Source organism: Vulpes lagopus, chromosome X (genome assembly GCF_018345385.1).
Source record: "Vulpes lagopus strain Blue_001 chromosome X, ASM1834538v1, whole genome shotgun sequence".
NCBI lineage: Eukaryota > Metazoa > Chordata > Mammalia > Carnivora > Canidae > Vulpes > Vulpes lagopus.
The window spans coordinates 74,919,913-74,946,199 of NC_054848.1; the positions used below are offsets into that span (position 1 = coordinate 74,919,913).

At 41.8% G+C, this 26,287-nt stretch overlaps 2 protein-coding genes across 3 annotated transcripts in view; both read left to right on the forward strand.

Annotated features, from left to right (window-relative positions):
* Positions 1-16,466, forward strand: part of TMEM35A (transmembrane protein 35A) — a 34,200-nt gene extending 17,734 nt beyond the window's left edge. The window contains exons 2-3 of the mRNA XM_041740677.1: positions 2,892-3,120; positions 14,610-16,466. Of these exons, the coding sequence (XP_041596611.1) occupies positions 3,001-3,120; positions 14,610-15,008 (519 nt within the window). The 5' untranslated portion in view covers positions 2,892-3,000 and the 3' untranslated portion in view covers positions 15,009-16,466. The remainder of the gene's footprint in view (positions 1-2,891; positions 3,121-14,609) is intronic.
* A 1,483-nt stretch (positions 16,467-17,949) lies between these two features.
* Positions 17,950-26,287, forward strand: part of CENPI (centromere protein I) — a 78,922-nt gene continuing 70,584 nt past the window's right edge. Inside the window, exons 1-4 of one of the 2 annotated variants that reach the window (XM_041741262.1) lie at positions 17,950-18,163; positions 19,690-19,925; positions 21,299-21,436; positions 25,978-26,096. In XM_041741262.1, coding sequence (XP_041597196.1) covers positions 19,703-19,925; positions 21,299-21,436; positions 25,978-26,096 — 480 coding nt within the window. In that variant the 5' untranslated portion in view covers positions 17,950-18,163; positions 19,690-19,702. The remainder of the gene's footprint in view (positions 18,164-19,689; positions 19,926-21,298; positions 21,437-25,977; positions 26,097-26,287) is intronic. The other variant, XM_041741263.1, reaches the window with a different exon arrangement.

Genomic DNA, 26,287 nt, shown 5'->3' on the forward strand with positions numbered 1-26,287 from the left:
AAAATCTTTTAAAAAAAATTCATCAGTTTTCTTTGCAAGGAAAATTTATTAGGATCTGGTGCACAAAAGGCATTGTTCTAGGTACCATGGGCAATATATAGAAGTTGTTCCTACCCTTGAAATGCTTATAATCTAAACCAACTGTGGAGTAGATTAGGAAGGCAAAAGAAGGGGGATCCCTGGGTGGCGCAGCGGTTTGGCGCCTGCCTTTGGCCCAGGGCGCGATCCCGGGATCGAATCCCACGTCAGGCTCCCGGTGCATAAAGCCTGCTTCTCCCTCTGCCTGTGTCTCTGCCTCTCTCTATCTCTCTGTGACTATCATAAATAAATAAAAATTTAAAAAAAATTTAAAAAAAAAAAAAGGAAGGCAAAAGAAGCAAAAAGGGAACTCCATCATTACAGTTTGCACACTGCGCTATACAATTTACTTATATCAAATTCTTACAACAAACCGTTGAGGCAGAATTTTCTTTTTTTTTAATTAATTTATTTATTTATTCATGAGAGACACACAGAGAGAGGCAGAGACATAGGTAGAGGAAGAAGCAGGCTCCTTGCAGGGAGCTTGATGCAGGACTCAATCCTAGAACCCTGGGACTACGACCTGAGCCAAGGGCAGATGCTCAACCACTGAACCACCCAGGCGCTCCTGAGGCAGAATTTTCATAGATGTTTTATAAATGTGGAAATGGAGGCTCAGAGAAGTTAACTGACAAGTTCACAGACTGGCAAAGCTGGCATTTAAACCTTGGACCTAGGGCAGCCCGAGTGGCTCTGCGGTTTGGCGCTGCCTTCAGTCCACAGTGTGATCCTAGAGACCAGGAATCCAGTCCCACATCAGGCTTCCTGCATGGAGCTTGTTTCTCCCTCTGCTTGTGTCTCTGTCTCTGTCTCTGTCTCTCATGAATAAATAAATAAAATCTTTAAAAAATATAAAAATAAAAATAAAATAAATTTTGGACCTAGGGTTGCCTGGGTGGCTTAGCGGTTGAGCGCCCGCATTAGGCCAGGGCGTGATCATGGAGTCCCAGGATTGAGTCCCACATCGGGCTCCCTGCATGGAGCCTGCTTCTCTCTCTGCCTATGTCTCTGCCTCTCTTTCTGTGTCTCTCATGAATAAATAAATAAAAATCTTTAAAAAAATAAATAAACCTTGGACCTTCTGGACCTGACTCCAGACTATTTTTTAAATTTTTTAAATTTTTATTTTTTATTTTTAGAAAGATTTTATTTATTTATTCATGAGAGACACACACAGAGAGAGGCAGAGACAGCTAGAGGGAGAAGCAGGTTCTTTGTAGGGAGCCTGATGCATGACTCGATCCCTGGACCCAGGGTCACAGCCTGAGCCAAAGGCAGAAGCTCAACCACTGAGCCACCCAGGCACAGTCCCTGACTTCAGACTTTTACCTTTCTTTCTTTTAAAAAAAGATTTTATTTTATCGAAGGCAGACACTTGACCGCTGAGCCACCCAGGCGTCCCAAGACTATTATCTTTCTTAATGAACACTGCCTCATCAAAAAGGTGTGTGTGTGTGTGTGTGTGTGTGTGTGTGTGTGTGTAATTACAGTGCAAAGCACAATCAGATCAGTGCCATACTTAGGATGCAAACATCAAGTAAGGAGAGGCAATAGAACAATGGTTAAGAACCAGGCTCTTAACCCAGGTTAAGACTGCCTAAGTTTGGGATCCCTGGGTGGCGCAGCGGTTTGGCGCCTGCCTTTGGCCCGGGGCGCGATCCTGGAGACCCGGGATCGAATCCCATGTCCGGCTCCCGGTGCATGGAGCCTGTTTCTCCCTCTGCCCTCCCTCTGCCTGTCTCTGCCTCTCTCTCTCTCTCTCTCTCTCTCTCTCTCTCTCTGTGACTATCATGAATAAATAAATAAAATCTTAAAAAAAAAAAAAAGACTGCCTAAGTTTGAATTCTGTCTCTCTACTACTAGCATATACTCTTGAGCAAGTCACCTAATTTCCCTGTGCCTCAATGATCTATCCGTAATATGGGAGCTTATACCTAGCTCACAGAGTTGCTGTAAAGATTGAATGAATTAATACAAGTAATGGGTGATGCCTAGCACTTAGTAAACAGATACTGGTTATTATCACAGGATATAAGAGGAGGGAGAAACCATATCCAGCTGGGACTGGATCAGGAAAGGCTTTGTGGAGGAGGTGATATTGAAGAAAATGTTAAATGTTAAGGAAGAGTGATGGAGTAGGGGAAGGGAATGTAGGAGAGGTGGGAAAACTCCGGTTGAATGGGTCCATGAGCAGATAGGAGAGGATGGGTGGCTTGGGAGCTCTTGGAAGATAAACCTCCAAAGAGAAGCAGAGGTCAAAATGTGGAGGGCCTCGAATGCCAGATTTAAAACTCTGGAGTTAACCACTGGTCAATGGGAGCCTTTAAAGGTTTTCCAGGAAGAGAAAGATAAAGCTTTCTTCAGTAGCAATGGAGCCTGATAACTTGGGAGTTTTAGCCTTGAGCCTTACCCACTGCAGAAACAAGCAAACTGAGGACAAATTTTTTGACTGAGGGAAAGGAAAAGGGGAGGGAAGGAGGGAGGTGGTAAAGAGGGAGTGAATAACTATAGAGGACCATAGAGATGAAAAGTGAGCCTGGCGGGAAGGTGGTTGGAAAGGAGGTCTTCCCAGATTCCTCATTCTAGAGGCAGCCCAGGGGCCCAACGCAAGCATAATCTACTTTCCCCCCATTTTAAGACGTGGAGTTTCCACCTCGGTTTAGGTCCTCTTTTAACTTCCAGGCTGTGCTTTTGGCCAGTGAGGAGTAAGCGTAGGGCATTAGGACCCAGAGATTGTTGTAGTGAGAGAGGTTGAATCTCGATCTCTCAATTTTTCTCTCCAGCTCCCTCCTCTCCCTTTGTCATTCTAGCTGCCTGCAGCCTCCGCAGCGTCCCTCTAGCTCTCTCTGTGCTAACTGCTGCGCCTTAGACAGGGTGCGCAAAGCGGAAGGATTAGTTGGGAACTGCCTTGGTGACCCCATGGCATCCCCCAGAACAGTAACCGTCGTGGCCCTCTCAGTGGCCCTGGGACTCTTCTTTGTTTTCATGGGAACTATCAAGTTGACCCCCAGGCTCAGCAAAGATGCCTACACTGAGATGGTAAGTGAAGCGAACGGGTGACGAGGGACGCACCCCCCAAAGGATTGCGAGTACCTTTCCGCTCCTTTCCTTCCGAGTCCCTGGTCTCTTCCCCTTAACCCCTACCCCCACCCCGGACCATACCTTTTCCCCAACAACTTTCCAGCTCTGAAAGAGCAGCTGGACTAGAGCGATTTCATCTGTGGGCTATGCTGGGAGCAACTGTTTTTGAACCTCTGGATGCCAGTTGGGGGAGGGGTTGCCCAGCGAGTACACCCCCATCTCCAAGTAAACCAAAAGGCTGAGACCTGCGTAACACCTGTCATTGGCATGAATCCTTCCCTCCTAGCACACCCGAAGTACGGGCAATCAGTCTGCAAGTCCGATTCCTTCCCTTGGAGCTAAGAGTTTAGCAAGCTGGAGAGTTTGTTTATCTTAGGGAAGAACAAAAGGGAAGGAGGGAAAGAGCTGGAGGAGAATGGGCTACTAAAACAAGCAATTTTTTTTAGGGGCGGGAAAAGGTATTCCTCATCCCTGGCGGAGAGCTAATCCCCTAGCTGCCTGGGCGTGTGTGTCTGTATCCTTGAGACAAAGCAGTATTGGCCCAAATAAAGGTCACCGAGCTCCTGCTTCTTACCCCTTCTCTCAAGGGAGACTTGGCTGTTTTGTTTTGTTTGTGGGCTAATCTGCAAAATCTGCAAAGTCTGCTTCTTCTCTCCAGCAAAATAGTCTATAATCCTCACCTAGCTTCCTGTGGATGCTGGGGGCAGGGGAGGGAGGGCAGGTCCTCTGCAGGTTTTCCCCTTTGCAGAGTTGGAATCATCGAAGGTGACTGGTCAAAACATTTCCTCTGCAACCTGGGGGCTGGGCTGCTTTCCCCAGTTGGGCATGAAGACTTGTTCCTACGCTGTGGAGTGTGAGGAGATGGCAGGGGATGTTTCCAGCACTTTCGGTCTCGGGTCTCTCCCTTGTCACTTTGCCTCTTCATTTCCCCGCCCCAGCTGAAGAGAACCTGCTTCTCACTGCCTTTGCCTGACTGCCAGTAATGGAAGGAAACCCCTTACTGGTCTCTCAAGGTCAAGAAAGAAAGGAGCTTAGGGGAAAAACAGGGAGGGAGAGAGAAAAGAGGCCAGAGGGTTTCCCCCTTAGGGCTGAAGCAAGGAGGACCAGCCCCCAACCTTGACAGAAATAAATAGCTCTCCTGGAACCCACTGCTGAGCATTCCAGGGCCCCTCAACGTGAGCTGCAAATAGATGGAGCCCGGCAAATTGTAGATGCTCAGAAAATATTTGCAGGCAGTGCTGGCTTCTGTCTCAGGCTTTGGGCTGGTGCTTTCCATGTCTCCCTCACCATGGGATTACCCTGGGGTGCCGGGAGGGTGCCTGGGACTCAAGGGCCTAAGCCTGGCCCCAGTGGCAAATACTAATGTATTTCTCCTTCCTCCTTCCCCTCCTCCCAGCATGTTTGACCAGATGGAATTGAAATCAGGTCAAAATGAGTATCCAAGGCACCCTGCCCTGGGGAGGGGAAGGGGGAGGTGGGGTAGCAGAAGCCACCAAAGGCAGAGGGACAGGGTGGAGGTGAAATGCCACTCTATTTCTGTCTTGGTGGTAGTAGTTTGGTGTTAGATTACAAGTAAATGAGTATGCTCTTGCTTTACTTTACATATATCCATGTATTAATATGTTTGTGTATACACCTTAGGTATTTTTGAGCTTTCCCTTTCCTTAGGACATAGTACCCTTCTTCAGTATATTCCCTGTCCCCCAGGCCCTCCTCAGCTGTTTTAGAGGCCTCCCAAGCTGCACCCTAAGTACAATATAAGGTTCTGCAGGCAATCCAACTAAAATGGAGTCACCGGGAAGCTTTCTATCAGCTCGGCAGGCAGAAGCTCACGAGGAGGACCAGCCACAAATGGGTTTACAGCAGGTTTCTTCCTAAGGAGTGGAGCTTTCTATTGCAGTCTACTGAAAGACAGAAGAAACCAATTTCAAGATTTCATATCATACAAACGAACATACTTAAATAGGTATGAGCTAATACAGCAGTATAGAACCATTGTGCCTGTGTGTGTGAGTGTGTGTGTATATGCACAATTCTGGGCTTATGTGTTCAGGAGCATCTGGAAAGAATGGAAGAACTACATCTCACTGGGAGATAGACTTGAGGAGGATTTTCAGATTGACTTTTCCAGGGTCCCCTCCTGCATTGAATATTGGGCCCCAGGCTGGGGATGGCAGTCTAGCACAGGGCCCACTGCACCAGTCCTGGGCCGGCCAAGCTTTATTCTTGAGTCCATAAGAAATGGGAAAAATTCAGTTCTAGTACAAAGAAGGTGCTCAATTTATATTTGTTGAATGGATGAGTGAATGAATGAGTCACTGGAGCATTGTCTTGGCTGGTCACCACCCTTCAGAATTCTCTGGTTGGATCTTGATTATATAGTTCAGGAGTCATTTCTTGCTCCTAGAAAGCGGGTATGGCCCCTTAGGATCCCAACTCTACATCAGCTAGGATGATTGTCTGGGATTTTCTGTTTTTGATTTAGGAGTGATTCCTCTGCATTGACAGTCATGCATTGCCTGCAGTGGCTTTTCTTATAAGATCTCAAAGTGTTGTTATTTAAAGATTATTTGTTCTTTAAAACATATCAGTGGGGTAAATTCCTTTTATTACTTATTCTTATTTTCTAATGGATTAAACTAATTCAATATCATAGGGTAAGCTGTTGTGGGAACAGAGGTTAGAAACCAAGTTCGCGACTCAATATTCTCAGTATAGGAGTCATTAATGATTACAACTGCCTTTTTGGATGTCAGAACTTGCAACTGATTTTTTTTAAAAAGGTTTTATTTATTTATTCATGAGAGACACAGAAAGAAAGAGAGAGAGAGAAAGAGATAGAGAGAGAGAGAGAGAGAGAGAGAGAGGCAGAAGCAGGCTCCATGCAAGAAGCCCAAGGTGGGACTCGATCCTGGATCCCAGGGATCACTCCCTGAGCCAAAGGCAGACAGACGATCAACCATGGAGCCACCCAGGCATCCCTTGCAACTGAATCTTGAAAATACCTGGCATGTTCTTGCTTCTTTTTCTGTAACAGTTCAACTGCTACCAATCCTTGCTTTTACTTTGAAACCAATTTCAAATTTAAATTTTTGTTTTGTTTCTTTTCTGCCACTCTTTTTTTCTCATTCTAAAACCATTAGCATTATTCTTACATATTGTCCTCTCCCTGAAGAATCATTGCTAAAAGCCAAACAGACGAATGAGTATTAACTTCTTTCCTGTATACTGCAGAAGCCAGGAAAGGTTAATGGAAACAACACAGGCTTTTGGTCGTATAGGTTTGTGCTTGAATCTTAACATTCTTAGTGCCTCAGTTTCCTCATCTGGAAAATATGGATAATACTTCCTTAAGAAGGCTGTTATAAATATTAATTGAGATTATATATGGAAGCATCTAGCACAGTGTTTACAAATAGTAAGTGTTCAAGAAATGCTCTGGGTGAAGTGATGATGATAATTGATTCTACATTATGCAGTGGCTTCCTGACTACTTTGAATGGTCAGTTTAAGGGATTGAAATCAGGTATTTAGAAGAGCAAGGTGCTATTTTCATGTGCCCTGGTGAACAGACTTTTATGCAATTAGTTTATTTACTTTTAAAAATTTTTATTTATTTATTTATGATAGTCACACACACACACACAGAGAGAGAGAGAGAGAGAGAGAGAGAGAGAGAGAGGCAGAGACATAGGCAGAGGGAGAAGCAGGCTCCATGCACCGGGAGCCCGACGTGGGATTCGATCCCGGGTCTCCAGGATCGCGCCCTGGGCCAAAGGCAGGCGCTAAACCGCTGCGCCACCCAGGGATCCCTATGCAATTAGTTTATTTTTTTTATTTTTTATTTTTTTATTTTATTTTATTTTTTTATGCAATTAGTTTATATTGAAAACTCTACACTTGCTGCTGGTTAATGCACAGTGGATTCCATGCAGAACTTCCAGATGTCTCTCTGAATTGTCCATTTGGTCTGTGTTGCCCCATACCTCCTCCAGATTTAGCAAGTGTCATTATAGAGTACTCTAAAGCCCACATGAATTCAACATGACTGATCACTCCCTTGACTAAATGCCTTCATTAATTCACTTGAAATTGGGAGACAGCACTTACAAATGCTGCTGAGCAGTTTCCTGTGCAACGATGGGGAACAAATGGTTGACTTGCTCTAAATTTGGTATTCAGCTCTTTGCAGCAGTGGTTCCATTCTGTAATCAAAAGGGGCCACACGTAGAATGGTGAGAAAATACCAAAATCCTGTCACAGTGAAGCCAAGGGATTTACGCCCTAAGGAAAACAGGGCAAGTCTCTGCTTCTTTGCATCCCCTCATAGGGAAGGTTTGTTGATTTGGTTGATTTGCTTACCTATAGTTAAATGCCCTCCTGTTTGTATAACCCTGGGGAAACACTCCAGATATGTTTGGGCAGTTTATTTAATGTCCTTAGGTAATCTTTTATACTTCCAATCACTGCCATTAATTGCTTTCCAGCTAGGTAATAAGATAATAGTTCACTGATGCTTAGACTGCTCTCTGAGGTGGTATAGTACATTTATTCCCTCAGAGAGGAAACTGACCCTGAAATGTGAAGTGACTTTGCTTAGTTCATACAGCTAACCATCCCAAGCTAAACCACGTTGGAGCTGATGCCAGAGAATGTGTAGGCTCTCAATGGCCAAGAACTATGCTTGTTTCAGAGCTACCTTTGACTCACGGGTGAAGTCAGACTCTTCTGCCCTAAAATGCAATCTGGGAAGAATCCACTTTGGTTACTAGGACAAGGTTTGCCAGCTTCCTCTTTAGGTAGGTACTATATGACAGTGGAAAGTAGAATTGCTTAAATGCGTTTATCATTCACATTTGAATGATATTTGTTAATTAAACATGTGATGGCTTTTTATTGCATTTGTTGCATTTAAGAAGTAATCTATAATTCACATATGGCTTTTTCCCTTACAAAGATGCAGGAAAATCATACTTGAGTCAGTAAATTTTGCAGCTGTTATGTATGTAGGCTTTATGGTATAAGATAGCAATGAGGCTGAGATTTTTAACCAAAATATATTTTTGTCAGTGTCCTCTCTGGCTTTCATTGTTTTTTTTTCCTCTGTAAATTTTATTGAAGTGTAACATATTCTGAAATGTGCATCTTACAGCTCAAGGAATTTTCAGAATACCCCTGTATAACCAGCACCCATATCAAGAAATAGAACATTACCAGCTCCCTAGAAACCCCCCCATGACCCCTTCCAATTACTACCTCCCCAAGGGTAATTATTTTCCTGACTTCTAACAATATAAGTTAGTTTACTTGTTTTTGAACTTTCTATAAATGGAATTCAACAGTTAGATTAGCCATTTTTTTCTTTTACCTAACTGGCATAAGTGTACAGAAATGGACCAAACCACTTGGCCTCTGTTCCCATTTTGTCCTGTTAGCTGACTTGGATCAGTTATTAATTGCAATTGAAGGTGAATATAATTAGACCATTTTGAGCTGTTCAAATTTAATGTCATTAATATAAGATCATGAACCCTGGGGTGTTGTGAAGAGTAAATGACAAGAAGAAAAAAGGTGTGACTAAAGAAAGGCTCCATATGCTTTTGACTCATGTCAGAATCATATCTTCTCATATCGTGTTTGATTCAGCACTATTATCATCAAAATAATCACCATGGCTTGCAAACATATGCACTTCTCATTGTATGGTTCGTTAATAATGAAATGTGTGCGTGTATGTGTGTGTGGCCCTCTTTTAATGCCATGAAGCTATGATTTTTTTTACTCTATGTCCAAAATACTCATTTAATTTACAAAAGGGAAAATCCAGATAATAGAATATTTAGTAATTTTCTCTAAGCAACATTAGGGGCAAAGCTAAAATTGAAATTTAGCTTATGTTAAGAATCTCAGGCCAAGGATATTGTTGGATGATTGCTTTTGATTAAAGAGATTTGAAACATTTGACTAAACACTCCTCTTCCTTGCTTCCTTGCCCTATAAGGAAACTATGGTTACAGGGTCTGGGTCATTGCAATGGTAAGGAAAGAGACCTAACAAAGTGAATTGTGAGAGCCTTTTGGGAGAGTGACTCAGTCAACTCTCTTTATTCTTATTATCAGAACAATTAAAGTCTTTAGAGATCTAGTCACTATAGATTCGAGACATGTGACCCTTCTATTGTGAGAACTGAGGTGGACCAGACCAAACATCGATGGAGTTGGCAATACTAGCATTCTTTTGATGTTTCCATCCTGCTCCACAGGAGAAAGAATAAAGGGCTTCCTATAATGTCAAGACTCCATCCAAGCAAGCTTAGACCCATTTCTAAGAAATTAAACATTCCCTGTCTGGAGTCCTGGAGAATAGATGGTATCTGTATCTACTCAGCTTTGAACTAAAAATTTGATGAAATGGCTTATTGATGTGCAGTTTCCTCTGGAGAAAAGAAGGTAAAAAAGGGGCAACAGCTGCATAAAGGAGCCACAGCTGTAGTTTAAGAAGTTAGATAAACAACTGAAAAAGTAATATGGAGTTACACCAAATGTAGAGAAAAAAAGATCACTGGAGTCATAGGAACTTGATTTAAACACCTGGATTTGGCCCCGGCTACAGATTCTACTATAGTATAGTTTAATAATCTATTCTTGAATGATGGGTGGTTAGCCTTAGCCAAAAAAAGGAGTGTTTCTAGAAGCCACTCAGCCAGCATCTGGAAATGGCTCTGAACTAAGAAACTCTTGAGTCCTGCATTCATCATGTCAGAAGCTTACATTTAGGATTTAGGAACTGCCTCTTGGGAAGCTTTGTGTTTTAATTAGAAATGGTCCTCACTTAAAAGTGTTAAGGAAGCCTCTTGTGTCTAGATTTCCCTAATGTTGCCCTGCTACTGTCACTAGAGTGCAGAGGGGGAGAGAGTGGGCAGGTGGCATCTAGTTTACTAGTGAGAGGAAATGGGCACGCTTCTCCCCATCACCAGGTGCCCCAACCCTCATTTCTGCTCTGCTCCATTTAGGTCTGGCTCAGTTCAGCCCAGAGTTTTACTCTGCCAGGGTTTTACTGGTCAACCTCTCTCCTAATTTCTCTGAAAGTCCCTCATTTAACCTAAAATGGGAAGAGGGAGGAAGAATGACAAACACTATTTCTTTACATGCTCAGGAACAGGATAGTGACTAAGTTGAAGTGAAATTTTAAAGACAGGATCTGGCAGGGCCAGGATTGGGAAGAGATAAATGAGGCAGGGTTGTATAAACACAGAGCTGGATCCTGCCTTTATTTAAAGCTTTGATAGTTTGCTCATTATTGATGTTATTTACCTTAATCAAGAAGTGTTTTGGTGCCCTCTTAAATTTTGCATTCAAGGCAAATAGCCTTGCTCATTTCACTTTAGTCTTAACCCTGCTCAGGAAAAGGAGGCTCAGAACGGTCAAATAATTAGCCTATGGACACTCAACTAGAAGGTGACAAAGATGGGATTTAAAGCCAAGTCTTTTTGAATCAAAACCCATGGTTGTTTTTTTTTTTTCACTAAACCATTGGTCTTTTAACACTCCTCACAGAGGATTATCTTGTGCCACTCATGATAATTAATCCATGAAATAAGGTGCATTCACTTATCCAGTAGTGAGAGAAATGACTTAACATTTGTTCCAAACCTAGAGTGTGTGGACACTATTCTAAGTGCCAGATGTTTCTGAGAGGTCAAGTTGGCTTTCTGCCTGATTCTTATATTTGCCTTGCATCTGGAACTTTTTGTTTTTAAGAAATTATTTATTCACGAGAGACACAGAGAGAGAGGCAGAGACATAGGCAGAGGAAGAAGCAGGGTCCCTGTGGGAAGCCTGACATGGGACTTGATCCCAAGACCCTGGGTCACTCCTTGATCCAAAGGCAGATAAATGCTCAACCACTGAGCCACCCAGGTGTCCCAGCATCTGGAACTTTTGACTAGTCTCTTCTTGAAAACCTTGGCCCCCATGACCTTGTCTCTTTTGCTTTTCCCCCTACTTTTCTTTTTCTTTTTTTAAAAGATTTTATTTATTCATTCATGAGAGATATATAGAGAGAGGCAGGGACAGGTAGAGGGAGAAGCAGGCTCCCCGTGGGGAACCCAATGTGGAACTCGATTCCGGGACTGCAGGCGGGATCACGCTCTGAGCCGAAGGCAGATGCTCAACCACTGAACCACCCAGGTGTCCCTCTCCCTACTTTTCTGACCATGCTCTCTTCTGCCTATGTTGTGGACTATCTTCCTCTTTCCATTTCTTAAATGTCTGTCACACAATTTATTCCACTGTATACATTCTACCTGGGATCCTGATGACTATCCATCCTGTATCTTTACTCCAGACCTCTCTTACTGAGCTGCCTACTGGACATCTCCACTTAGATGTCTTAGAGATACTTCAACTAAAAAACCCAAACTGAGTCCCTTATTTCTTCATACCTCATGTTCCAACTCCAACCTCTTCTTCCAGATGCATGCCCAAACTTGGATAATACTAGCACTCTTCTACCCAGGTACCCAAGCCAGAGACCAGAGAATCTTTCTTGATGTAATCCCTTTCCCTCAGGGTCCACATTCAATATAAAACTAAATTCTGTTGCTTTTGCATTAAAAGTATTCTTGACTCTGTCCCCTTTCCTCTATTCCTATGTCATTACTGTAGGTCTCTTGCTTGGTCTCCTTACTTCTAGGCATACCTCTCCCAATCCATCCTCCACACTATTTTCAGAGGGACCTTCCTCAAAAGCAAATTTTGTTGCTCCCCCTGGCTTATAGGATAAAAATCCACCTCCACAATGCAACATATATAGTTCTCCATGATCTCATGGTGACACATATATAGACATATATAAAAGGACATATATAATTCTCATGATCCATGATTCATATCTACCTCCCCTGTCTCATGTCTCACTCTCACCCCTCCTTCTCCCAACTTATGCTGAACTGGGGCAGTGTTTGAAACACACAAGTCTTTTTTGTGCTTCAGGGCCTTTGCTCATCTGGTTTCTTCTGCAGTGCCCTTCCCTTAGTTATCTTGCAAACACCTGCTCTTCCTTTAATATTCCACTCTAGCTTTTCTCAGTTTCCATCTACGGAGACTTGATCACTCTGGTGTGCCTCCACATAATTTTATACAGCATCCATAACTTTTCTTCATATAAACTCAAGCTTCAGGGAGGCAAGGCCTTTGAATGATTGGTATCTGTATCTAAAGTACCTAGTACAGTGCCTAGCACCAGGAAGAACTTAATAAATATCAAACGAATTAACGGATACTTACTGAAAACAAAGCAGTGGGCCAAACTAATAAGACACTTGATAAAATCTCATCGATTTACTACAAAATGAGGCTCAGGTCAATCTGAATACAGTGAAAAATATGATTATCTATTACTCTAAGGTCAATATAATCTTATTACTTTGTGATATATCCAGTGATTTCCTCCTCTGTTCTATGATGTGTCCCTTTGGGCTATAATTAGATCTCGTACAGACTTCTATTATGTGTCACTAACCATGTTGCTTTATAATGGTGTTTTATGTATCTGTTTCCCCCACTAGACCAAAAGTTTCTTGACCCTGTCTTACTTACCTTTTTATCTCCATCACATAATCCATAGTAGGTGTTCAATATATATTTGTTAAATTAAAATTAATGAACTTACACCAGGCTAATCAGAGTAGTGTCTTGTAAAGGCCTGGGGATTTATCTCACTGACCGTAAGAATGATTTTTATCTTACTATATTTTAAAGATATATAAGGGGCTAATGTTTATACACATCTTTGTTTTTCTATTTACTTAGCACTCATTTTTGAATTTTTGCAAATTCCACAAATGTAAACTTCTGCTCAGTTTTTTTCTGAATCATCACAGATTCCAAGTTAGGGAAGTCCAAATTAGTGAGGCTTGGGCATCCCTGGTGGCTCAGCGGTTTAGCGCCGCCTTTGGCCCAAGGCCTGATCGTGGAGACCCGGGATCGAGTCCCTTGTCAGGCTCCCTGCGTGGAGCCTGCTTCTCCCTCTGCCTGTGTCTCTGACTCTCTCTCTTTCTCTCAGGAATAAATAAATAAAATATTTAAAAAATTAGTGAGGCTTTACCATACTCTGCCTTACCCTCTTTCAGTTTTTTCCTCCTAAAGTCATGTTTACCCTGGCTTTGATCAACTGTGATAAGGAGATAGGATCACATGGTCTTTTCTTTTGTTTTTTAAAGATTTCTTTTTATTTATTGTTTGAGAGAGAGAGAGAGAGAGAGAGTAAGAGAGAGTGTACAAGCAGGGGGAGCAGCAGCAGCAGAAGAAGCAGACTTCCTACTGAGTTGGGAGCCTGATGTGGGGTCTCTATCCCAGGACCCTGAAATTATGACCTGAGCTGAAGGCAGAGGCAGAGCCACCCAGGCACCCCGCCTCGTTTCATTTTTTTAAAGATTTTATTTATTTATTCATAGACACAGAGGGAGAGAGGCAGAGACACAGGGAGAGGAAGAAGCAGGCTCCAGGCAGGGAGCCCGATGTGGGACTCGATCCCCGGTCTCCAGGATCACACCCCAGGCTGCAGGCAGCGCCAAACCGCTGCGCCACCAGGGCTGCCCTCATTTCATTTTTGTTGGTATTCATATGCATCTGGGTTTGGACAAGGCAGGCACTAGAAAATGTGGTTGTGGCTAATTCATACCAGATTTTATGGGCCCAGTAAATTTTCTTTTAGATGCTTTTAGCGTTGTTTATGATTTATAATCAGAAAATAATTTTTAGCTATCAAGCCAAATTCTCTTTGGTGCTGGTTACTAAGATTTATTTATTCATTTTAAAATATTTTATCTATTTATTTTAGAGAGAGAGAGCACAAGTAGGGGGAGGAGCAGAGGGAGAGGGACAAGCAGACTCCATGCTTAGTGCAGAGCCCAAACCCAGGGCCCTGAGATCACAACCTGAGCCAAAAATCAAGAGTCGGATGCTCAACCTTCTCAACCGAGCCACCCAGACACTCCGTTGTTACTAAGGTTTTTTTTTTTTAAGATCTTATTTATTTATTCATGAGAAACACACACAGAGAGAGGCAGAGACACAGGCAGAGGGAGAAGCAGGCTCTATGCAGGGAGCCAACTCGATCTCCAGTCTCCAGGATCAGCCCCCAGGCCGAAGGCAGCGCTAAACCGCTAAGCCACCCAGGCTGCTGTGTTACTAAGGGTTTTATTTTGTTTTTGTTTTTATTTATTTATTTTTTTGTTACTAAAGTTTTAAATCACAGGGATCTCAGAAGATTGCTTGCTTTTTTCTCATCTTAATTACAAGGCTTTTATTTAGGGGCCACAGTAAAAAAAAAAAGGGATCTGGTGGGGACATATAAAGGGAATGGTGGGGAAGGACTTTGTGTGTTCTTCATTGTAATGTTAAAATCATGGTTAATGTGACATTCTTTGTGGTATTTCACTCTAGAAACGTGCTTACAAGAGCTATGTCCGAGCCCTCCCTCTGCTGAAGAAAATGGGGATCAATTCCATTCTCCTCCGCAAAAGCATTGGTGCTCTTGAGGTGGCCTGTGGCATTGTCATGACCCTTGTGCCTGGCCGTCCCAAAGATGTGGCCAACTTCTTCCTACTCTTGCTGGTGTTGGCTGTGCTCTTCTTCCATCAGCTAGTCGGTGATCCTCTCAAACGCTATGCCCATGCTCTGGTATTTGGAATCCTGCTCACCTGCCGCCTGCTGATTGCCCGCAAGCCTGAAGACCGGTCTTCAGAGAAGAAGCCCTTGCCAATGTCAGGGCAAGTGGGGAATGCCGAGGAGCAGCCCTCTTTATATGAGAAGGTCCCTCAGGGCAAAATGAAGTTGTCATAGGAAAGCAGAAGTGCAAAAAGTGGACCTCCCAGGCAGTTGCCTCCATGACACCCAGGAAGATGTCCGTGTTTTTCATGAATTCAATTGATTTCATTTATTTATTTATCTTGAGGGAAAGGGAAAATATAATCTGCAAGTTAATGGCCCTATTGGCTTGTGTACACCTGTACCCTAAAATGACCTTCCCACATAGACATATGTGCACCACCTTTAATCACTCTGGGGCAACTCTCACATCTTGCTGCATGTACATGTATATGGCTAACTGTTGAAGTGTATTTGTGAGATGGACTCCAGCAAGCATGTGACTGTAAGATTATGTGTGGGAAACTGTATTTACTGTGTGTGTGTTTGTGTGTGTATGTGTGTGTGCATGCATGCAGGTGCGAGAAGGCTCTGATTTTGAACTAATCCTGTACAGGTATCCTTCCATTTATAGACTGCTTCTAGTGAAGGCAGAATAAAATAATCCTCCTGTAAAGAGAATCCTACTTCTGGTATAAATCAAGTGATGTATTCCTGTGGGATGAAGGAAATTCCCTCAATAGATCAAGCTGAAAACTTAAATTTACCACCTTAGGAGAAAGTTCCTTCAATTTGAGACACTGAGTTATACTGATTAGCCTCTGCTGTAACAGTTGTTGAAATTGTAAATACTCCATATTGAATTTAATCAAAATAAGGAATATATGCAGTCAATACATAATATAATTATTCAACTGATACAATTGAAAGTTTCACCTTGCCTTTGCCCCAACCCAACCTACTAAGCTCCTTTGCTCACAGTATGAAATTGAAGCAGACTTGTTACCAGACATTTCTTTTGGATTTCCTTAAGCCAAGAGCTGCCTCACTTCCTACTATTCTCAGCAGCTAACCAGGATTTGTCAGCTGCTCCACTGTTGCAGTTGAGGGAGCAGGGATTAGTCCTGTTAGAAGTCTGTGAATCTCAAACTCTAGCTGTTCTCTTAAATCATCTGAAACTTGACAGAGGAACTGTACCCAGTATTTCCCTGAGAAACAGAATCATTACTCCTATTGAATCTTCACTGAACTTTGCTAGTGTAAGCAGAGATCCAAGTCACTCCTGTGGTTGTCTCCTCTACACCTCTTTATCATTATGGTGGCTGGAGTCGAGCTTGAGGGAAGGACATTTGATATGGGTTGGTTGGACTGAGCAGTATGAAACTTTGCTTTATTCATTCCATACTGCTGTTTCTCCTTGTTAGATGTACTTTGATGGTTTTAATATTATTGTACCAGGGATGGGGAGATGGGTGGGGGCTTTGTGTGTGTGGGGGAGTACAAATTATTGTATTTTCTTCAGTAACATTGTTCTTGTTAATTGATACCTCTGTCTTATTTCTCTCATTCTTTCAAAATAAAAATTTTTGAAATTTGGAGGAAATTGTCTAGACAAATAATGAAAATCTGGGAATAAAGGGTCCTATGAAGCAATTCAGGCCCTTTTAATTTGGATCCTGGATGAGGGAGAAGAAAGAGGAGCAGTATAATCAGTATACTAATGAGGTTACCAACTTTCCAATCTCATTTAAGTTCCCCCACACTTCAGTAATGTCAGTACATAAGACAGAAAGCCATAGAATTAGTATCGATACAGTTTTCAGGTTTTAGGAGTTCTGCTTCACTAAGTGATGCCAAGGGAAGGTGGAAGAGTGATTTCAGAGAAAATTGCAGGTATATGAAACAAAGGCGAACCAGTGTTCTTTCACTGTGTATCCACAAAGTGGCACAAGTTTCAGTGCCACAGTTATTTTACCACTCAGATCCCTAGTTTCATCTACAAAAGAGAAGGGGACTGAAGGTTGAAAATCTCTTCCAATTGACATTTGAGCCTATGAAATTATTAAAAGTGTGGAAAATACCTTGAGAAATTTTCAGTTTTACTAGGTAAGAGCAGCTTATTTACCAGATAAAATATCAAACATTCCGTTTTTATGCACGCTTAAACAAGACTTCATCAAAGTACTCTGAAAATCATATAAGATGTAGTAAATAATAATTTCTGGCGTAGTCTTTCCCAAATACATCAACTTAATCTTTGATTCTTCATTTCTCCCTAAGATTGCACCGTTTCCTTCCAGAGTTTTGCCCAGTTTATGGGTATGTTTTGGCCTCAAAAAATCAGTGAGAGCCATTCAATTTACCTTTCCACTTTAATTCCTAGTCTAGTAAGAGATTAAACTAGGACTAGGCTCAGGTCTCATACTAACCCCTTGTTGCTGTTTTAGCCAGTTTCTTTAAGACTCACGGATTCCTTAAAGTTAGAAATCTTTACGTGTTGCCTGGCGGGTTACATGCAAGGTGCCACATTTAGCTTAGGACATAGCTTTCTAGCAAACTCTGGAAGATATGAATGCTCACGCTCGGGAAAAGGGCAGATCCAGCCAACCTTTCCTCCCACCCCAGAGCTTCACCTGGAAAAAGCAACAGCTTCAGAAGTCATAGACTCAATAACCTAAGTCTCTTGTCCAGCAAGGTTATAAGCCCTTATTGCGAAGTTTGCAGTTTCCTATTTTCCTATGGATTCAAAGTCCTGACACTTGCAGTCAGTTTGGGCAGAATTATCACTATAAATACTCTTGTTAAATTCAGGAATCAAGACACTAGTTAGGTTTTTCGCAAAATGTCGAATGCAAACATAATTAGGACAGTGGGAACCCAAGCCAATCAGCTAGCTCCAGCAGCAACGGCCCACAGGCCGTCCCCTGCGGGAGGCGGGCGGGACAAGCGGTTCTCCACGATTGGGTCTGCGTCAGCGTCGACGCGCGCGCGCCTCCTTGCGCTGTTGAGTTGTAACCCAACCAATCAAGTTTCGGCAGGGCGAGCTGTTCCGCCTAGTGCAACCTGGGTGTCTGCAGAAACGCATGCGCGGGGCGGGCTCATTCATTTGAATCCCGGAGGCGGTGTTTGGATTCCGGATTCGGAGGCTTTGGGACGGTGGAGTGTGTTCTGTGAGGTACTCTTAAAGACCGCGCGAAATGGGGGTTCTCAGAGAAATGGGGGCTCTTGATTTCTGAGCAGGACTCTCCTGCAAGATGTGGCCGAGGTCGAATTTTTCCTCCGCTTAGGAATCTGCGCAGTGGGTCCTTCGTCGTGCCCGAGTTCGCTCTCAGCTGGGGCGGAACGAGAAGGTCTGTGTTCTTGGGAAGCAATGGGACGGTTCAACCGGATGGGGTTAGAAGCTGCTCTCCCGCCCTTTTTTTTTTTTTTTTTTTTGGACCCCAGGAAACTACTCGGAACCATTGGGTTAGATATACATATTGCTCTCCTGCTTTGGCCTCGTATGTTCCAGGGAGATGGGATTGAGTAACTCAATCCAACCATTTCCTTAGTTTTTCCCATTTGAAGCCACAACTTAAAAAGTCTTTCTGGGTTCCTCTCTTTCCTTTTCCCTACACCCAGTTCTTTATCACGGCCTTGCCCAGTCTACCACCAAAACGCATCAGTCGTTTTCTGCCTCTTCCACCGTCACCCTAGGCCTAGTTCAGGCTACAGTCCTATTTCTTCTGGACTTGTGCAAGACTTTTTTTTAAAATTCATCTGTTTTCATTCCTTGGCCTCTAACACTCTATTCTCTCTTTTTTTAAAAAATTTTATTTATTCATGAGAGACACACAGAGAGAGAGAGAGGCAGAGGGAGAAGCAGGCTCCATGCAGGGAGCCCGACGTGGGACTCGATCCTGAGTCTCCAGGACCATGCCCTGGGCTGAAGGTAGCGCTAAACCGCTGAGCCACCCGGACTGCCCAAACCTTTTATTCTCTACCCTGCAGCGAAACCGTCTTAATGGGGCAGCCTGAGTGGCTCAGTGGTTTAGCGCCGCCTTCGGCCCAGGGAGTGCCTTGGAGACTCGGGATCCCTGCATGGGGTCTGCTTCTCCCTCTGCCTGTGTCTCTGCCTCTTTATCTCTGTGTGTCTCTCATGAATAAATAAAATCTTAAAAAAAAAGAAAACGATCTTAAATCAGATGATATCACTCCCCTGTCTCACACTCCTTCCCACCCTACCCCCCATAAGTTTCATGAGAGTTTCAAGAAACTTTGGTTATTCTATCCCTAGTAACTAGAACCATGCTCTGCTTATAGATGATTATTTATCGAATTAGTGAATTAACTAATGAAGAATGATTCTATTGTGAGAATCCTTAGTTTGGTCACCAGTTTGACTTTTGAACTATGCAGTTTTAACTTAGCACTCACAAAGTGGAGAGCATAAAAGATTAAAAGCAAAATCAAGGAGGGTGCTGAAAAATAAGGAGTGACTGGGAAAAGATAGATTGAATGTATGAGATGGATTAGTTTTGGGCTTGATTATGTGATAGAACCACTTTAAGAAAACTTGCTGTTTTGCTTTGTACTCTTTTTTTTCCACAAGAAGTCCAGTTCAACTGGTGAAGGTTATGCTGGAGCGTTGTTTCTCCCTTTTTCTTTTTATGTCAAAGGCTTCTGTGAAAGTTAGCCTTTTTTAAAGTATTTTTTTTTAAAGTTAGCCTTTTTGTTGCCTGGATTGTTGTCAGGGTTTGTGTGTGTGTGTGTGTGTGTGTACATACTGTTTGTATGCTATTCCCAACTAGATAAGGCAGATATGGTTCCTGTATTTACGGAGTAAAAAGGGATGGTTTGCCTATTTAATGGTAACTTGATACTTGTTTCTGTATAGAACTTGTGCAATAATGTCACCTCAAAAGAGAGTTAAGAACTCTCAGGTGCAAAAAAGGACTTCACAAGTTAGTGGTAATTATCCGACTAATCTCTTGGCCTGGGAAGAAAAAGAGGCCCTGAATGACTCAAAGTACAGCTTGAAACGTGGACAAAACAATCCAGTGGAAGATTATGGACATGCTGATGATCAAGCAGAAGATGCCCTACAAATAGCAGTGAGATACTTTGAGAAAGGTAAGACAGATAATTTTCCATATGAAAGTTCTATTTCTGTAAAAATGTCCTCAACTTTTTCTTTTTTAAAATTTTTTCTTTTTTTTTATGATAGTCACACACAGAGAGAGAGAGAGAGGCAGAGACATAGGCAGAGGGAGAAGCAGGCTCCATGCACCGGGAGCCCGACGTGGGATTCGATCCCTGGTCTCCAGGATCGCGCCCTGGGCCAAAGGCAGGCGCTAAACCGCTGCGCCACCCAGGGATCCCTTTTTTTTTTAATTTTTTCTTTTATTTATTTATTTTTTAAAAGATTTTATTTATTTATTCATGAGAGATACACAGAGAGAGAGGCAGAGACACAGGCCGAGGGAGAAGCAGGCTCCATGCAGGGGGCCCGACGTGGGACTCGATCCCTGGTCTCCAGGATCACGCCCTGGGCCGAAAGCAGACGCTCCACCACTGAGCCACCCTTTTTCTTTTATTTTAATGATTTTATTTATTCATTCATGAGAGACACACAGAGAGAGGCAGAGACACAGGCAGAGGAAGCAGGTAACTCGCAGGGAGCCCAATGTGGGACTCGATCCTGGATCCTGGGATCATGTCCTGAGCCAAAGGCAAACTCTCAACTGCTAAGTCACCCAGGCGTCCCTATGTTAGACTTTTTCTTATGGATTTTAAAGGAAAGCATATTTTTGCTCATTCATGCTTTTGTTTATTTAATAGGCATTTATTGAGCACTTCCTAATATCAGTCAGTATGCCGGGTACTAGGGATACAACAAAGCAAATTCTTGGCAGCGTGTTTTCCAAGATGCTGCACATTGGGATTATCTGAGAATCTTTAAAAAACACTGATGCCTGGCATCTACTCTTAGATATTCTGATTTATTGCCATGGAATGCAGTCTGGCATCAGGATTTTTAAAAGGCTCCCTAGGTGATTCCATTTTGCAGCAAAGTTTGGGAACTACTGTCTTAGTATTGAATTGGCTTATAGTCTCAGTTCAGTGCTTTTAATTAGTTTAGAGCAGAGATGATGCCAAGGCATGATTCAGTTTTCCTCACTGAAGGTGCTGTTGCTCTATTTCTGTTAAATATTCTACAATTTTAAAGGCTTTGAAGGGTTTGGGGGAAGGCATTTTTACCATAGAGCTGTTTCTTTTAGGAGCACCTGAGTGGTTCAGTTGGTTAAGCATCGGCTCTCTCTACATCTCAGTTTAGGTCTTGATCTCAGGGTTTTGAGTTCAAGCCCATTGTTGGGCTCTGAGTTGGGTGTGGAGCCTACTTAAAAAAAAGCAATTTCTTTGAAGTATCCCAAGTTGTAACTGTTGGGGTTGAGGACTGAAAGAATTTTAAAGGTCCCACTATTTATTTTTATTCCTTTTTCCAGGACCTGTTAAAACTTCACAGAATAAAGATAAAATCTTGGAAAAACACTTGAAAACTGTGGAAAATGTGGCTTTGAAGAATGGGTTAGCTCCAGAAGGAATTGACATTCTATTAAATGTGGCACTCAGTGGCAAATTTGGTATGTCAAGGGGATACATTTGTTATCAGTTTGCTATTAGTTTTGCCTTCCAGACTTTGAAATAGATTATTTATTGGAATCAGTTGCAGTTCTTTATTTGTACTAGTCTTTTCATAAATCAATCTGGTAAGATTATAAAATGAGCCTTTCTTGTGTTCAGGCTACCCTTACGGACCAAAAGTTTTTGTGTACATATGCTGAGAATGGTTATCACATATCTTTACAAATAGAATATATAGACTCTTGACACCAAATACATGAGAGTCATTTTTAGTATTTCTCTTAAGCATAGATAAGGCAGCTTAAGAGATCACTAGTCTATTTCATTGCTTTTAGGTTAATTTACCTGTGGCAAGTCCCTTTGGAAACTCCATTCCAGTTTCTATGACCTTAACAGTCAAAATGCTTTTTCTTTTGTGGAAATGCTTCCTTTCCTGTTCTAAGTGCATTTCAAATGGAGGGGGGTGGTTCTTATAAAGAAAGAAAACCTGGCCAGTATTCTTTTTACTTGAGAACCTTTTAACCTACTCCAATCCAAATTCAGACGCGGAAGGTATTTTAGACCTTGAACATCCTCATTTTAAAGTGAGGAAACTGAGACCCAGAGTGGATAGAGACTTATTTTTTAAAAAAATATTTTATTTATTTATTCATAAGAGACACAGAGAGAGAGGGACAGAGACACAGGCAGAAGTACGAGCAGGCTCCATGCAGGGAACCCAGTGTGGGACCCCATCCCAGGACCCCAGGATCATGCCCTGAGGCAAAGGCAGCCGCTCAACCGCTGAGCCACCCAGGCATCCCTAGAGACTTGTTTAGTGTCGGAGCTAGAACTGGGGAACTCAGATCTCCTGATTCCCCTTCTAGTGTTTAATACCGCACATACTGCTACTGGATTTTCGTTTTTTTTTTTTTTTTTTTAAATAATTAAGACATCCATCAAAACTGGATGCTTTAGGGCAGCCTGGGTGGCTCAGCGGTTTAGCGCCGCCTTCAGCCCGGGGCGTGATCCTGGAGTCCCGGGATTGAGTCCCGCGTCGGGCTCCCTGCATGGAGCCTGCTTCTCTTCTCCCTCTGCCTGTGTCTCTGCCTCTCTCTCGCTCTCTGTGTGTCTCTCATGAATAAATAAATAAAATCTTAAAAAAAAACTGGATGCTTTATATACTATTTCCTGGCCCTTGCATATTAGGTTCCTTTGTGTATACTCTGGCATCATGTTTTGCATGGGTGTGTATTTTAAAGCAACAACACATTACTGGCCAAATTCAAAATATGACTCTCAGGTATTTTATTTCTCTACTTTTACCTGATTAGTTATCTGTTTTCCTACAAAGTGAAATTTGACCTGATAAAATTTGCTCTTCTTCTATTAGGTGGTTTCAGATTGTTTGGTTCTAATATCTTTCCAGAACCTATGTTTAACTGATCACTCTCTATTAAGAATTCTCTCTCTTCCCTTCTCCTCTTAAAACATATATGGAATGTACAAGTGTTTTTGATTTTGGAATTTTTCTTTTTTGACATCTCAGAAGTTAATGGTTAAAAGGTTTTCGTGATGTTTGCCAGGTCTGTGGCAAATGCATGCCTCAGCCTTGGAAACTTGTGTATAACAATTTAAAAATAATCTCTGGCTTTCTATTCTAACTTTTCATTTTTCTGTTAAGCTGGAATTGGTGATCAAATATGACCTTAATTGTTTTTCTCCTTTCAGTTATTTCTGTGATATATTCCATCACTACTGTATCTTTACATGTAGCTCTTTTGATAAATTGAAATTCATATTCAGGGGCAGGTGTGCTTGAAATGTCATAACCAAGTACAAAAAGACTTCAGACAATTTAGAAATTAAAAAGTCGCTTGGAAATAAGTATTGAGTCCGTACTGAATTCACCCTTTGAGTTTGGTACATGTGTGAAGTCTTAGTGGTGAGACTCTTAAACTTTAGAACGGTTAGGGGATGGGAGTGGGGGAGAAAAGAAAATGAAAACAAGAAACCATAGTGGAATACAGAAATATTTATTCTTACAATTCTTTGCCTGCCATCACAACTTCCTTCCTTCTCCACAGAATAATGGGATAGAAATTGAGATATATGTAGGATGAGTAAATTTACAGATCTAATGTACCGCATAATGATTATAGTTAATGATATTGCATTGAATACTGCAGTTTGGAAGAGAGTAGATTTCAGGTGCCCTCACCACACACAAAAAATGGTAACAGTGTGAGAAGATAATATGTAAATCAACATGACTTCAGTAATTATTTCACTATGTATATCATATCATCATGTTATACATATTAAATATACACATTTTTTATTTAAAAAATAGAATGAGAGTTCCTTACCCTCAGGAAGAAAAAGATGTGTGTAAGATGTTTCTGAGAATGCTACTTGCAGGCAAGTTAAGATCAGTGTTATTTCAGTGAATGGATGTGATCATCATGCTATAATGCATATAAAAGTGTTTTAAGATATGTGTAAAGAAATAAAGACATGTGTAAGATGTTTCTAAGAATGCTACTTGCAGAAGTTGAGAACAGTATTAAAGTGAATGGATGTGATCAGCACACTGCAATGCATGTAAAAGGGTGGTTTAAAGACCATGGATCCAAGATGTTTTTGAGAATTCTATTTGCAGGAGAAGTTGAAAACTGTTTTTTCAGTGAGCGGTTGTGATCACCACATTATAATGCAAATGAAACCATGTTTACATACCAAAACAAATAGATGAGATAGACATTTAATTCTTGAAGCCTTAATAAGCAGAAATTGATAAGGGTGTATACAAAGCTATTTGCAGCATCACTTTTATTATCAGATGGGAGAATACCATAGAAGCCAGAGAATATGATGGAAAGATTGGACCAGGATAGAATGATATTACTGCCAGCTAATTCCAAGAATAGCTATTCTATTCTACTCTCTTCCCCACTTTTTGGGAGGGATGGAGACTACAAATATATTTAGTTATTTATTCTTTAATGGAGCAGCTCATGCAAGCTGTCACTAGCTTTATTTTTTTTAAAGATATTTATTTATTTATTTATTTATTTATTTATTTATTTATTTATTTATTTGACACAGAGAGAACCAGAAGGGGAATAGCAGGCAGAGAGAGAGGGATAAGCAGACTCTCTACTGAGGAGGGAGCCCAATGTGGGGCTCAATCCCAGGACCCTGAGATCATGACCCGAGTCAAAATCAGATGCTTAACCAACTGAGCCCCCCAGGCACCCTTGTCGGAAGCTTTGAATAAGTCAGAATCTATTGTGCCATTAAAAAAAAAGTAACAAAAAATAATTTTGGAGTGCCTGGTTGCTCAGTTGGTTAAGTGTCTGACTCTTGGTTTTGGCTTAGGTCATGATCTCAGGGTCCTGGGATTGATCCCTGTGTAGGGCTCTGCCCTCAAAAGGGAGTCTGCTTGAGTATTTCTCTCCCTCTCCCTCTGCCCCTCCCCCACTCACAGGTGCTTTCTCTCTCTCAGAAATAAATAAATACATCTTTAAAAAATAATCTTTGAAATTTTCCTAGGGCTTTTTTTGAAGTATAATTCACATACCATAGAATTCACTGTTTTAGTTTATTTTTTAATTTATTTTTAAAAATACTTTATTTATTTATTTATTTATTCATGAGAGACACAGAGAGAGAGGGGCAGAGACACAGGCAGAGGGAGAAGCAGGCTCCATGCAGGGATCCCAACATGGGACTCAATCCCGGGTCTCCAGGATCACGCCCTAAGCCGAAGATAGAGGCTCAACCACTATGGCTCAAGCAGGCATCCCAGATTCACTCTTTTAAGGCATGCAATTCAGGATTTTTTTTTAGCATATTCAGAGTTGTACAACCATCACAACTCTCTTTTTATTTTTTATTATTTTTTAAGATTTTTAAAAATTTTTTTTCAAGATTTTATTTATTTATTCATGAGAGACAGAGAGAGAGAGAGAGAGAGGCAGAGACACAGGCAGAGGGAGAAGCAGGCTCCATGCAGGGAGCCCGATGTAGGACTCGATCCCAGGACTCCAGGATCACGCCCTGGGCTGAAGCCAAATGCCAAACCACTGAGCCACCCAGGGATCCCTCATCCTTCCTTTTTAAATAGAAATATAGGGCCAAAGAATTTGCTGTATAATTTATTTTTAATTTTTTAAAAAATTTATTTATTTATTTATTCATGAGAGACACAGAGAGAGAGAGAGAGGCAGAGACGTAGGCAGAGGGAGAAGCAGGCTCCACGCAGGGAGTCCGATGTGGGACTTGGTCCTGGGTCTCCGGGATCACGACCTGAGTGGAAGGCAGACACTCAACCACTGAGCCACCCAGGCATCCTTGCTGTATAGTTTATATTAGAACTTAAAGTTACATTTTTGTTTGAAACTATGTTTTGTAATGATGATAGAGATCTGTCAAATATTATTCACTTTTTTATTGCCTTCAGTCTAAAGTGAGATTATTAGGACTAAGAGTGAACAATAGTAAAGGAACAATCAAGATTCTAAAATGTAGTTTAATTTGGAGTTTTTCTGCTTTCTAGGGAGTGCTGTAAACACTCGGATATTGAAGTGTATGATTCCAACAACTCTGATATCAGAACATTCTGTGGTTAAGGCAGTCTCCTGGCTTTGTGTTGGCAAATGTTCTGGTAGCACCAAGGTAATCTTTTTAAACAGTTTGTTGATGAGTCCTTCAGAACCACTTAAGGGCTGGCAAGGAAGAGCCACTTACGGAGTAATGGCAGTGACCTTTTGTGCAAAGCCTGTAGTTTTGGAACAATATAGCTTGATGCAAGGATTTTGCTCAAGCAGAAATTTTTACTGTGAAATAAAATCTGTTATCCTGCTTTG